This window comes from Argentina silus (assembly GCF_951799395.1).
Source record: "Argentina silus genome assembly, chromosome: 1".
NCBI lineage: Eukaryota > Metazoa > Chordata > Actinopteri > Argentiniformes > Argentinidae > Argentina > Argentina silus.
The window spans coordinates 33,207,731-33,222,745 of NC_139655.1; the positions used below are offsets into that span (position 1 = coordinate 33,207,731).

The following is a 15,015-nucleotide window of genomic DNA, read 5'->3' on the forward strand; positions in this document are numbered from 1 at the left end:
GCGATTGGGGCTAAATTACAAATCGGGTGGATCCTCGTGAGAAAATGAGACTTGGAATGACTGGACTTCACAGCGAGGGGTTCATCTTGAAACAGACTCAAAATGGCAGACAATGTACTTGCTTCATCTGACTGTCAGTGTGGCCTGTCTTTACTTGTGTCCTGGCTAATATACACACACACATATGCACACACACAGACAGACAGACAGACTTTAAACAGTTAATACACACTCCTCTAAAAACACTTAACTTTTATCTCTCTTTCAAACAACCCCCAACTCGACCGCAAGCTAAAGGTGGCTGCCCTATTTGCAAATACAAGAGAGTCAGAACTCGTTTGGCTGTCTGTCTGTCTGTGTGTGTGTGTGTGTGTGTGTGTGTGTGTGTGTGTGTGTGTGTGTGTGTGTGTTTCCTCTCTGCTGACACAACAAGAGCAGGGCTACCTGTTTTGCATATTCCAACAGAAAATCAAATGTAACACACTACGCCCTGTAGGATGGCACGCCTGATCCCTCTGTACAGAGGGCAAAAAACACATGCTATTGTGTCCATGGTCCCTCTCTAGCTCACTCTCTAACCAATGAACAAACACACACACACACACACACACACACACACACACACAGAAGTCGAAGCTCTCTTATATCCCTATAGCGAGCGAGGTAAGTTGATAGCAGTGATAGCATTTGGATCTCCCAGTCCTGCCAATGTTTGCCCGGGCCCTGGCTCGCCTAAAAGGAAGGACATTGTTTCCCCCCCTGAAAAGCTTCAGCCACAGTCTGCATACCAACGTCCACTCAACATACCAACGGCCACTTTGAAGATTACTCAAATGTTTGGCCTTTGTTCTCCCTCCCACCAGAATCAGGCAAAACAGGTCCAGCCGGGAGGCTCGGAAGAGTCGGGGAGGGGACCGCCCCCCCTCCCTCACACACACACACACACACCCATCCCTAAAACGGTAGGGAGGTGAGCCCCACCGTCGTACGGCTAGAATGGATACATCGACGGGGGACCTACGGTCGTTGAAATGCGTAAAGATCCTCCATACCGCTGGGGCACGGTAAAAGGTAAACGAGTACAGGGGCGGGGGTGGGGACAAGTACAGCAAGTATAATATTAATGCGTTGTATTACTGTTGATGGTATTATGTATATATGAGATGGGGGGGGGGTGGGGGATCAAATAAAAACATCCACCATCTGGCTCCCTCTCCCTCCCTTTAAACCGAATGCGTTTTAGAGCAGAGCGCATTGTCATTCCCTGTGACAATTAAAAAATCGGACGAAGATAATTTTCGAAAGGGGTTCATTTAACTAAATGTGCTGGAAAACGCATAGGAGGTATAATCCCAAACAGGCAAGCAAGTGGGACTTCTATCAGGTCTATTTCAAAGCATTAGGGATTACCGCTGGGGAAGGACTAAGCTGGCTGAACTCACAGGAGGTCAAGCCCATTGTGACGGTCTGGAGAGAGGGAGAGAGAGAGAGAGAGAGAGAGGGAGGGAGGGAGAGAGAGAGAGAGAGAGAGAGAGACAGCAGGACAGAGCAGTTCCCCTCCCTCCCTCCCTCCCTCCCTCCCTCGCTCCGTAATCGAATATCTCTCTCTACTTATCTATTCACTGAGTACCTAATGGTTAAAATCAATTACAGCAGGAATGCTTTCTACTGGCCTCCCTCAGACTGATAATGAGAGAGAGAGAGAGAGAGAGAGAGAGAGAGATACAACAATGTAAGGTAGATCTAGGTCTGGGGTCTGGTCCAAGGGAAGCACGATTAACTGTAATCGATAGCTCATCGATTACCACCGAGTGTTTAGGACCGGTTTAGTTCAAGTTCGTCCGTATCAATACGTTGACGGCTTCATGTGTAAGTGACGACGGTAAAAAAAAGAATAATAAATGAATTGAAAAAAAAATCGTACACTCTTTTTTTGGTCTGGTTTAAGGAATGCGGCCCGTTCGTCGCCGAGTGACATCACCGCGAAACGAGGCGCGCTGGTTGTTTCGACGTCAGGTGATTTTTTTTTTTTTGCGGTTCAAAATGGACGTTCTTCCGTTCCCTCCGGCTGCAAACTAACTCACCGCTGACCTGCGTCATGTGTGTGGGGGGGGGGGGGTTAGGTCATCCTTTGTTGTAACAAAGAAATAGGAGGGTTGGGGGGGGGGGGGGGGGTGCATGGAGGTGGAGAGAGAGAGGAAGGGAGCTGTGTGTGTGTGGAGGGGGGGGGAGGTTAAGATAAAATACCAAAAAAAAAGACAAACTCCTGCCAATCCCCTTTGTTCCTGGCCCGGCGATGTTCCCTTTTGGTGGTCTCTAAGTCCCCCCCCCAGCCCTCCCTTTTTCTTCCTCATCCCTCTCTCTCTCTCTCTCTCAATCCCCCCTGCTATCGTTCCCATACCTGTCACCCCCGATAGGCTTCACAGTCCCCTGCACACAGACAAATGCCTAGGGAGGGGTGGGTGGGGGGGTGACCTGGCCCGGCCCAAATGACCCAGAGGAGGGGGGTGTGTGGAGGGGATGAAGAGGATCACATCTGGCTATTAATATCAGAGCATCTCCCCAAAATGTTATCTCCCCAGTCGCCCCTAACTCACTCACCGGAGAGTGTAGCCGCAGGGGAAGGGAGGAAGAGGGGGGAGGTGGGGGGGGTAAGGCAATTAAACAATACATACTGAGTGTCAATCAACAGCCGGACCAAAGCTACTACAACCCCCCCCCCCCCCTACCCCCCCCCCCCCCCTTTAGCTGTACTGACCATCTGGTACAAGGTGGGGGCGAGGAGGAGGTAAAACTCCTATTAATATCTATGAGGATTATTAAGGGAAGGGAAGGACACACACGCACACACACACACACACACACACTCATCTGTCTTTATGCTTTAATTATCCTCTGGCTACTCCTCCTCCTCCCCCCCCCCCCTTCCCCCACCTCCTCGGACCTCTGAAAGATTTCCATTGTAATCCCCATGCAGGTGAAAGCCCAGACGATTTGAATAATCTACTTACCAAGGCCCTGAGTGGAGGAAGGGGAGAGAGAGAGAGAGAGAGGGGGGGGGGGGGGGGGTGACAGTGACACACAGGTATCTACCCATCTCTCCCTCTCTCCCTCCCTCCCTCCCTTCCTCCCTTCCTCCCCCCCCCCCCCCCCTCCCTCCCTCCACTTCAATGAAGGACAGTGTCCACTCCTCTCCTCAGAGTCTCTCCAGAGTGCTGACTCGGCGTTCTGTGACATGATCCCACTTTTACGGAGGCAAAAAAACACCACTGCAGAACCGCCAGCGGAAGCCATGAAAAGCACTCGCCGCCCGCTTCACGCCACTTAACACCGAGAACAATATTCAATATCAGAGCACAGAGTGGAGAATCAGAATGAGACCAGCGACGCGTTGGGTTGTGGGTTGGGGGTTGGGGGTTGGGGAGGTTTTTTTTTAACAATAACACACTTCTCCTGGGGTTAGCGAGCGAACACAAAACCAGGATACGACACTTGAGAACCGTCCGTGACGCGGGTGACCCGTCTTTGAGTGTGTGAGTACATCGGCTATTGTGTGTGTGTGTGCGTGTGTGTCATAGACAGAAGGCCAGGAATTTGAAATAGACCTCTCTCTCTCTCTCTCTCTTTCGCTTCCCTCCCTTCCTCCTCTTTTTATGCAAATCCACAAAAGAGTCAATCTCCTGTCTGTTTCCTCCATCAAGCGGAGAGCCAGATGACAGTCCAATAATTAGACCTGCATATTATAGAGGGCCATTTGATTTCCAAATGAGAGCGAGGAGAAGGGCAGGGCTGACCCCAGCTAATGGTAGAGGCGTGGTGGCCCGGTACATATCACGGCCATACAACCACAGCCACAGCCATCTCTCCATCTAAGTAGAGAGAGAGGAGGAACGAGAGAAGGGGGAAAAAAAGAAAAAAAAAGAAAAAGAAGCAGTGCCTCGCTTCGGTAAGAGGGGAAGGGAGGGGGGCGGGGAGAGGAGGGGAGGGGAGGGGAGGGGGGGGGGAATATGCAGGAGAGTGGTGGGGGGGGGGGGGAGAAAATGAGAAAAAGGGACCTATTCTTTTGATGAATCTAGAATTCCAGTCTCCTCTCCTCTTCTCTCCTCCCTCCTTAACCCACCTCCTCCTCCTCCTCTCGTTTAATTTCCCCCCCTCGTTTCCCTGGCCAGCCGTGGTGTTGCCAGGAGGATCATGGGTAATGAGATGGCCTATCTGCTGCTCCCCAGGGGAGGGAGAAAGAGAGGGAGGGAGGGAGGGGGAGAGAGAGAGAGAGAGAGGCCATCTTACCACACCATCTTTCCTCACCTCTCTCTCCCTTTATATCCCTTCTCACTGTACTATCTCTCTCTATCACACACACACACACACACACACACACACACACACACACACACACACTTTCTCAAACAACCTCCCTCCCACCCCCTCTCCCCCTCTCCGTCTGATAAAGATGAGTATTATATGAGCCTGGGCCCCAGTGAGTTCAAAGGGGAGGATGAGGAAAAGGAAGGAGGGAGGGAGGGGATGAAATGAAAAGAAAAATACAAATATGGAAATGGTGCGCAGGGCCCCCAGACGTCCCATTCTGCTTGACTGATGATAGATACCAGAAGAGGGAGGGAGGGAGGGAGGGAGGGAGGGAGGGAGGGAGAGGAAAAAGGGAAAGAGAGAAAGAGTAAAGGCTTGGCTGGGTATAAGGTAAGAGACAGACAGACAGGGAGGGAGGGAGGGAGGGAGGGAGAGGGTGGTTGAGGATAGGAGGTCCATCTGAGGAACAGGTGCGGTCAGGGCGGGCGGACGGTCGGGTGTGTTTGTGTTTCTCCGTGTGGTCCTCTACCATGCCACGTTGACCATGAACATTCTTTACTTTAAATGGCCCGAGGGCCGGCGCACAGATCCCTACCTCAGAGCACATCAGAGAACACACACACACACACACACACACACACACACACACACACCCCTACCTCAAAGCTCAGATCACACACAGTACTGATCTCTTACGGTGCTCACACACACACACACACACACACACACACACACACACACACACACACACACACACACGCCCGTCGCCAGTGAGCACTCCAGCTGGATGTGAATGGCACTGACAGATTTACTCTTCCGAGCATCTGCATTAAAAGACGGCTAGTGTTTATTATCCTGAATCATATCGCTGCCATTCATCGTCATATTTCATCACTACCCAAACACAGGGGCCCTGCCAGCCACGGACGCGCCACGCTACGGCTACCCCCTTTAATGTGGCGCTTACCTCATGGCCTGCTAACGCACGCTAGCCTGCTAACACCTGACATCTGCACTGGGAGAGAGGAGGGGGGTTCTATTCTGGAGTTCTAGACGGTTCCATGTCAGAACTGGACGGTATTGTAGCGCAGCAATTTTTGTCAATTTCTACAGTTATACATGCTGTAGTCACAGACATGGTGGCCCAGAGTTATTATAGGACTGTAGGGGCTGGTTTTGAGGTTGCTGATTAGGGTCGCTCCGAAGATTCGACAGCAGCCAATCCTATCCCCTCGAAGGCCTTAACTCAGCCTATGAGCATTGGCAGCGGTGGCGGCGACCTCCGAGCTATCCCCATAAGGTGAGTCACTTCCTCCTTCACCTGCTGTGCCCCTGGAAAACCGACAAGGGAGACCCCTGTACTACTGCTAATGTCATTATCATCCCGGGCCTGGTTTAATGTCTGGAAAACCTTCAATCTCCCTTTTCAAAATGTCAATTCCCCCCCTCTCTGAAATCGGCCGAGCTACAAAGCAGGGGCCATAAAAGTCCTGAATATGCTTTTTGTTTTGCATCTTCAAATGGTTTCCCATGCCATAAAGATATTCTGTGTTTTTTCCAAGGCCGGGCCCAGATGGTAAGGTCATCGACACTCGGCTCTTTTGTGCTCGGGGGCCAAAGCTATACCTCCAATCCCATATGTCTTTCACCTCCCCCTAACATAAAAGAAGAGGTGTTTTTCTGGTCAAATAAAGAAATTGCTTCTTTTTTTTTTCTCCTCCCTCTCTCTCTCTCTCTCTCTTTCTTTCTCTCCCTCCACCTCCCTCCTTTACTACCACACGGCTATGGGTAAAGTAGTCGGACTACTGCCAAACACATTAAAAAGCAGGCATCTGTGGAACACATTTGTTGGGCCAGGCTGTTGAGGTAGAGGGGGTAGAGCTGGGTGCATGGACAGGGCGTTGGGATGACCTTCTCAACCCGTTGGGGTCTCAGCCCCGGCCAAAAGAACACCTCTCGCCCCCTCAACTTTGCTCCCATCCACCAGAGAGCAGTGCATGGGTGGGCGCACGCACACGCACACGCACACACACACACACACACACACACGGAGGGGTGCCTCCCCCCCCCCCCATTTCTCAATGTCAGCAACACAATGTGAAAGAAATGGTTTAATTAATATTCTTGGACATGTTTCTGTTTTCCCCCTTTTGATTTTCTCCAACTAAATTGCTTCGGAGCTGGGCTTGTACATTTGCCTTTAATCACGGCTAATAAAAAAACATTTTTCTCTATTATGATTTAATGGCTGCCAATGGTCAACGTAACCTAGCTGGGCTATCGTCAGATGCTAAATCACCTTCTGGGAAGGCATTCGCCGAGAGAGAGAGAGAGAGAGAGAGTAGCTCAGCTCACCAGCGGATCCGTTCTCACAGAAACAAATGTTGTTAATGTGGGTCAATAGATCCTCATTAACTATAGCACGGGTCCAGACCTGGGGCCAAGGTTGTTAGGAAACATTGGACATACTGTACTGGACAAGACAAACACACACCCACACAGACACACACACACACACACACACACAGCTAAATCTCGGCCTTATGGTCTCTGCCAAATGTTCCTAATGCTGGATCCCCATTGGTGTAATATACTATAGTTAATCCACTAAGTCAGGACTTAAATGTCAAGGTTGTAAGGAAATAATAGTTGACAAGTTGCTACAACACCATAGTATTAGGGGGATGGACATCCAATGAGGCGCGCACGTGCGTGTGTGTGTGTGTGTGTGTGTGTGTGTGTAGAAGGCGATTAGAGAGAGGAAGATGAAGATTTGCCAGTCAGTCTGTCTCTGCCCACCGCGTCACCTGTTTATTGATTATTTATAGCCAACAATTCAATTAGCCCTGATTTCCTTTTGACTCTAGTGTAGTTGATTCACTTAACTTAGACAAATGTACTTATTGTAAGTCCCTTTGGATAAAAGTGTCTGCTAAATGACTAAAACGTAAAAATGTGAATGTCATTTCCAAAGTCTCCATACAGGGCAAAGAGTGTGAGAGGGGGAGAGGGAGAGAGAGAGAGAGAGAGAGAGAGAGAGAGAGAGAGAGAGAATACTGTAGACTTACTAGACCCCGTGCCATTGGACTAAATAACCCTAACCCTTAGAGAGAGATAGAGTCGGACAGCCCAGCGTAGTGTATGATAGTATATACAATTGTCACACTGTCCAGCTATTGTGATATGGATTGTTCTGGTGTTTTTTCACAGTCGTCAACCCTGTCTCGTCACGAGGGGTAGCTAGGTATGTCGGCCTTGTGTACGTCGTCAGCCTCGTGTGTTACGTCAGAGACCTTTACCAAGTACATGACGGAATAGCTAGCCGTAGCAGACTTGTACCTTGTGTAGGACAATGACACCCTTGTGTATAGGGGGGTCACACAGAATGACCAAACCACTTTTAGCTAGGGTCGTGCTTGGCAAGGGTGGTTGAGTGTGACCGTTTTATGATGGCCATGCATGTGTATAGACAGATAGATAGATAGATAGATGTATAGATAGATAGGGTAGTCTGAATGTATAGGCCTGTTACCTTGTACAGGCGTATGGCCACCTCGTGCCTCTGGTTGGTGGCGTGCAGACGCAGCTTATCCACGCTGTTGGCGTAGTAGTCGCACGCGTTGCACTTCAGGTGCACCGGGTTGCCGATGGCCACGCACTTTAACCTCCACTGGTTGGCCTTGCCGCCCTCCTTGATGTGGGCCACCAGCTGGTGCTTCTGCATGTGCTTGTCCGTCTTGCAGTGCAGCTGGAAATTGGCCTTGAGCTGGGTGTTGTAGTTGCACAGCTTGCACTGGTACACGTCTCCCACGATGCAGCGCCACTCGTCCTCGGGCAGGGCGCGCTCGGCGCTCACGTGGGCGTTCAGCGCCTCCAGGCTGTCGGTGGAGTAGCGGTTGCACACGGCGCACTGGTACAGGCGGAGGGAGGGGTCGCTGATGGGCGGGGAGTGCTCGCCACTGGGGGCGGAGCCGGGGGCGGAGCCGGAGAGGACGGAGGAGAGGTCGTCGGCCATCAGCTGACCGCTGGCCAGGCGGAGCTCGGCGGACAGGTCGTTGTTGACTGTAGGGAAGAGATTGAGAGAGAGAGATGCGTTTTAGAGAGAGAGAGAGAGAGAGATAGATTGCGGAAAGAGAGAGGTAGAGGGGCAGGCACAGGGTAAAACACTGAGAGGTGAGTTGAGGGAGGAGTTAGCGAGTGAGGGTAGAGAGAGGGAGGAGATAGAAGGGGGAGGAAAGGGAGGAGGATGGTTTGGTAGGAAGAGAGAGAGAGAGAGAGAGAGAGAGGGAGGGAGAAAAAGAGGGAGTGAGGATAAGAAAGAAAGTGATGGATGAAAGAGGGAGACAACAGAACATGGGTGGAAATGAGCATAAAAACGAAGAGAGAAACGGAGAGGCTGTGTGCGTGGAAGACAAAGAACAGGCAGACCGATGGGGAGAGAGAGAGAGGCGGTGGGGGGTGGGTGGGGGGGGGGGGGGAGTAAAAGAAAAAAGGCTTTTATTCATTTTATCAAATGAAATTGAGCGGGCAACGTTGCTAAGATGGAGCTAGCGAGAAGAAGGAAAAAAAGAAGAACACTAGCGGTGTAGGCCTCTGTTACTCAGACAAAGGGATTTGATAAAATAAAGCCTCGCTGGGGAGGACTATGGGTTCCTATAAAGCCGAGCTCGACTCCAGAAGAAGAAAAAAAAAAAAAAAAAAAACCTTAATAGGATTGAATCAGGATCAATTACAATCCTTTCAACTTGGTAACTCGCTCATCAGATAGCTTTAATCACCGTTGTCGGGCTATGGCAGGACATGGGTTTTGGGTCTGCGGGCTTTATTCTCTCACACACACACGAAAGTTTGATCGATTACAAAAGGAGCACTCCGACACGTTTTTCTCTTTCCTCGCTAACCCCCCGAACAAAAACAGATCATCTTCCATTCATGTCATTGTAATTTAGTACTTTGTTTGATCCCCCCTCCCTTCCCTTCCCTTCCCTTCCTTTCCTTTCCCTCTCTCTCTCTCTCTGTTACCAGTGGAGCACAACATGTCTCTTTTTTTTTCTCCCGAAAATGTCGACAAAGAGACGGGCACAGAGAGAATTTAACAATTACACGTTTCTTACAGTTGGGGTACAAATCTGCCAATTAGTGAGTCTTAACGAGCAGTCTGTGTGTGTGTGTGGAGAATGAGTAGCTACTGATCAAAACACGCGTTTACCACATATGATGGCAGGCTGTGTGTGTGTGTGTGTGTGTGTGTGTAAACATGCAGAAAAATGGGTACTTCTACTACAAACCTAAACTGCAGAACTCCATGGGGTGCAGTGTGTATGGAGAGTAAAGCCGTGAGGCTTCAGCTGTGACCTCCAGGTTGCACAAGGGAATGGGTGTGTAACAGTGCAGGGCCATTGTTAAATCTCACTCCTCCTGGGGGAATCCACTTCATGGTGTGTGTCTGTGTGTGTGTGTGTGTGTGTGTGTGTGTGTGTGTGTGTGTGTTCTAGGGGAAAGTGGGGGTGGAGGATTATGCTGACTTAAGAAAATTACGAATGAGAAATTACGAATAATTCTCGTGTGGCGCGGCTCATAATAATTTTAATCAGCGAAAAGGGTCGAAGAGAGTAGACAATGACAGAGGGACAATGAGGAGAGAGATAGGAGAGAGATAAGACAGAGAGAGAGAGGGGGGGGGGGTAAAAGGAGTGTAAAGGAAGAGAGTGGCGGGGACAGAGAAAAAATGCAGAGAAAGATTGAAGGAAAAATGTGGAAGATAAACAAAAAAAGACAGAAAAAGAAAACAGACATAGAGATAGATATGTGAAAGAAGAAACAGAGACACAGGACCATAGAGGTGGGAAAGAGAGAGAGAGAGAGAGAGATGGAGAGAGAGAGAGAGAGAGGGAACGAAACCAAACATGTGCTCAAAAGCCCAAATCGAGGACATCCCAAAATCCAATGCTCCGGACTCACCCAGTCCAGAACCAAGCGCCGCTGCCGTGTTGGGGTCCAGCTGGAAGGGGTTGATCATCATCTGGGCCACGTCGGGCCCGGGGCTCTCCAGTTTGACGCCGGCCATGCCGATGTTCTGGGCCAGGTAGTACTGGTAGAGCTCGGCCTCGGCCGGGGCCATCCCCAGGTGCAGGCTGTGCTGGATCTGCTTCATGTTCTGCTGCAGCAGCATCATGTTGTGCATGTGCTTCTCGCTGGTCATGTGGATGCGCAAGTTCCTCGCCACGTTGGTCTCATAGTCGCACACCTGCGTGGGGGAAATAAGGGATGCATTTAAAAAAAGAAATAAAATAAAAGTGCGAAAAATGCATTTCACGGGTTTGAAAGGGTATGAGGTGAGTGATAATAGGTGAAGAAGTAGGGTTGCAGATCTAAAAAGTTGCTAAAAGACAGATGGAGAGAGGGATAGATAGATAGATAGATAGATAGATAGATAGATAGATAGATAGATAGATAGATAGATGCAGAGATTGACAGAAAGAGAACGAGAGAAACCGACAGACAGAAACAAGGTGGTCGCCACACACACCTCGCAGCGCCAGGTGGGCTTCTGCTTGGGCTTGGAGGGCGAGGGGGTCCCAGAGCTGCCCCCGAGGCTGGCACTGGGCACCTGGCTGGCATGGCTGTGGCTGTGGCTGTGGCTGTGACTGTGGCTGTGGGTGTGGTTGTGGTTGTGGTTGTGGTTGTACTGCAGTTCGGTGCCCCCATTTTGAATCGTCTGAACGTTGTTGAGGTGCTTGTCTGACTGCATGTGGATGCTCAGGTTGCCTTTTGTTGTGGTGGAGTAGTTGCACACCTACAGAATTGAGAGAAGGAGTTGAGATGTTTTGCTGGTTCGATAAAATGGTGTATCTGCTTCTAGTAGTTCCTGCTAGACAATAAGTTCAAAAAACAAGTACATACTTCAATACTGAAAGAAAATTCACTTCTATTCAAAACCCCACAACAGAGAGTGTGGGAGTACCCTCAATAGATAGACAGAAAAAGAAACTGAAAAACAAACAGAGAGAGTAAAGGACATAGAGAGACAGATACAGATACTTGCCTTCCCCGCCTGCTATACATCCCTTGGTAAAGAGAGAGAGACAGAAAAAAACAAGACAGAGAGAGAAGCAGAGAAAGTGACTGACCTCGCAGCGGAAGGGCTTGTATCCACAGGTGTAGCTCTCGCCCCGGGCGAGGCGGGGGTGCGCCTGCCCTGTGCGGCAGTACGCACATGACCCCCCGGACTCCGGGTGCTTCTCCTTCATGTGGGCGTCCAGCGTCTGCTGGTACTTGTAGTGCCAGTTACACTTGGGGCACTTGAGTGTCTTGCATGAGTTCCGCGAGTGCATCATGGTCATATGGCCTCCGAGTGACCGGGAGGACCCAAGAACCGTGTCGCATTTAGGGCACTCCACCCCACTGCCAGGGGACCCCTCACCCGGTCCGGGGGTGCCAGGGGTGCCCGGTGTTCCGGGAGTGCCGGGGTTTCCCATGTGTTGGTGCAGGGGCCCGGGGCTCTCATCATCTCGTCGCATCATCATCAGGTCATGCGGGTTGGAGGAGGGTGAGGACCCGTCCCGACCGCCCAGGGCATCGCTGGCTGAGTCGTTACTGCTTTCTCTGTCTCGGGCCAAGGCGGCGTTCAGACGACTCTTCTCCATCTCCAGCTCCTCGCACATGGCCAGGGAGGAAGAGGAGGAGGACGAAGGGCCTTTGTGGTCACCATACTTCAGCACGCTGTTGGAGAGGGGGGAAATGCTTTGGTTTAAGAGAGGGAAATCTTTGCTACTGGTGCTGCCGGCCCGCTCGCCCGCGACCCGCTCCTCCTCCTCCTCCAGCTCCATCTCAGGTCCACCGTTGGAGTAGACGTCTTCGTCTTCCTCGGGACTCTCGCCCCCTACGCCGGGCTCCCGTTTGATCAGGGGGTACCGGCTCAGGTCCAACCCAGGCCCGTTGGGACGCAAAGTGCGCGCTGCGTCCCTCAGGCGGCCCCCCTCGCAATCGCTCCCCGAGTCACGGCTCATTGCCGTCGGAGACGAACGGAGGAGGGAAGCGGAGCTCACCGGGATTCTGTTGGCGCCGGCCACACCCCCGAGATTTGGGTTGGTCTCGGCCTTTGGCATGGGTTGGGTTCTGGGGGTCTGGTCGGCTTGGGTGCCAGCTGCGCTCCCTTTGAGAAAAGCGAATCCAGCCTGGAGAGAGTCAGTGTTCTCGGCGTGGAATGCGTTCCACAGGCCGCGGAAACCCGGGTCAGGACCCAGGAAGTTGGCGGCGGTAGAAAAGTGAGGGAGCATGGGGTTGGAGGATTTTTTTGGTTCCAGAAAGCTTATAAGAGGTTCCTTGTCCTTGCCGATGCCCTGGATGATGGCTGAAACGTGCTTGTTGCCCAGGAGCTTCTGCTCCTGCTCGTTCAGGCTCATCCGGTGGTCGTGGACGGCGTGCGTCACGAATGAGCGGCTGTAGCCGAACGACAGCTTGCACAGGAAACACATCAGCACGGGCTTCCTCCGCCCATCGGCCACGCAGCCCTCAAACTTGGACAGGTCCACATTGTTGGGGACATCTTTGGACACACAGGAGTTTTTGGCCGCGCCGTCGACCGTCAGATAGTCCTTGTCGCTCTTGTGGCGAAGGTCGTAGACGCGGAAACTGTGCAAGACAGGGCCGGCGCTCGTGAACGCTGAGGTATTTGGGCACGACGAGGCTGCCGGATCTGCTGGGAATGTTTTCCCCAAGGACGAGGCGATGTGGAAGGTGTTGATCACCTGCGGGTAGAAGGACATGGGTGCAGCGGCGGGCTGCTCGGACCTGTCCCGCTCCCCCCCACCGGTCGACGCCCCACTCTGAGCATTGGGTGCGTTGGTGGTGGTTTGGGTGTTTGGGGGGAAGGTTTGGGGGGACAGGAGGCCCCTAATAAGAGGGGCCCCGGCAGCACCGTCCTGCTCTTTGGAGTCCTCCAGGATGAAAGCGGAGCCGTCTGGCTGGTAGACGATCTCGCCGCATAGATTCTCCACGTCGCTATCCTCCTCCAACTCCATCTCGCTGTTATCGCCGACCTCTGCCACCTCTCGCTCCCCCTCTCCCTCGCTCTCTCCCTCGACCTCCTCCTCCTCCTCCTCCTCATCCCGGCCGCCTGCGCTGGGCAGGCGGGCGTTGGGGCAGTGGTGTTCCATGTACTTCTGTAAACTGGTGAAGGAGGTGGCACATTCGTTGCAGGGGATCTCCTTGGCAGGGGCCAAAGGGGAGGAAACGGCTGGGGCACCAAACTCCGAAATTCCCAAACCGACTTTACTACCCGATAATAAAGTCCCGGTTCCGGTAGTAACACTCCCGTTCCCAGTAAAGCTTTCTAGTAGTCTCTGGCTCTGCTCCTCCGTCCTCAGTGGGCTGCGTGTGTCAGCGGCGTTTAGGAGGCCGTTGCTGTTCTCCATTGCTGCAGTGGGTGCTGGGTCGTTGGTGGCAGCAGTGGGCTCCATCCCCGCGGCGTCTTGGTTTCGATCTCTCTGGGTCTCCTCAGCGTCACTCTGCCCTGCTTCTGCTGCTGCTGCTGCTGCTGACGACAGTGCTGACAGCTTCTGGCCATGTTCCTGCCTCGAGACGATGGGTGAAGGGGAGTCACAGGTTGCCATGGCGACCACTACATAGGGATCTCATCTCATCCAGCCTGACAGGGACCTGGGAGAAAGAAAAAGAAAGACAAAAGGGAGAGGGAGAGAAAGAGGGGTATTAGACAAGTAGATCAACAACCAAACCTCTGTTCATTAACACATTTACAAAATTCAGAAAAAGTTATTTTTGAACAACCAAAAGGTAGCTGGAAGGTAAACACAGATTCGGATACCACAGTATACCATCGAAACAATATGAATAGTAAGTCCTACATGGCCTACATCCACACAAAATTGATGTAACAACCTTACTGGTCCCATAAAGTTACAATACGTACTATCCAAAAAGCTGGTTGTTGTTTACCTACAGTACATAAGAGGTTTAGCAACAGTTTGAAAAAGCACTCGGACAACTTTGTAAAAAGAAAGAAAAATCCAATATAAAGTCTTTGAATAGATCCCAGCAGCGGCTTTGTCTTAAATCTGACAGGCCCCCAGCTCATTGGCTCCCCCAGGAAACAATACAGCGCCTGACAAAAGTTTTCTCTACTCGCTAAATCCCCCTCTAACCTCTGAGCCCTGGAAACGGAGGGAGGAGTGAACGAATGAACTGATCCCTCTCTTTGGCTGCCAGAAAGAGGGGATGAGAAGGAAGTCTTGCTGGTGGCTGTGCTGGTGACTAAATCAGCTTAGCCCAGATCTGCGCCGGCTAAAGATCCCCCAATGCAGGCCTCTATTAACACTCTGATTAAAACACCAATGTCATTCTACTGTCCTTTTCCCACTGGCGAACGAGACACCTGTTCCAACGCCTTAACACAAAACCATACACATTAGCTATAGTATGTTCCAATAACCAAACTAGTGCACCCTTCATAACGAAGCAGAAATGCATATTGGAACTGAGCCAATGACTGTAGGATTGCTCCATAGATTCAGGGCTAAAAATCGTTCAAAACCATTCTGCAAAGAATTGTCTAAAAAGGTTGCCAGAAGTGTATGCACAAAAAAACTTAAAATAGCAAGCCAAAACCTCTGTGTCAATGTATTACCAAATCATCTATGCCTCACCTTGATCTCAACCGCCCAAACCTAAATTAATATTTTAGCCTTC

General features: G+C 51.3%; 1 protein-coding gene across 1 annotated transcript in view; it reads right to left on the reverse strand.

Annotated features, from left to right (window-relative positions):
• zfhx4 (zinc finger homeobox 4) overlaps positions 1 to 13,922 on the reverse strand; it is a gene marked incomplete at its 5' end in the record, with an annotated part of 60,710 nt that extends 46,788 nt beyond the window's left edge. The window contains 4 exons of the mRNA XM_083687836.1: positions 7,841 to 8,370; positions 10,270 to 10,555; positions 10,838 to 11,104; positions 11,439 to 13,922. Of these exons, the coding sequence (XP_083543962.1) occupies positions 7,841 to 8,370; positions 10,270 to 10,555; positions 10,838 to 11,104; positions 11,439 to 13,922 (3,567 nt within the window). The remainder of the gene's footprint in view (positions 1 to 7,840; positions 8,371 to 10,269; positions 10,556 to 10,837; positions 11,105 to 11,438) is intronic.
• Between the last annotated feature and the right edge of the window lie 1,093 nt (positions 13,923 to 15,015).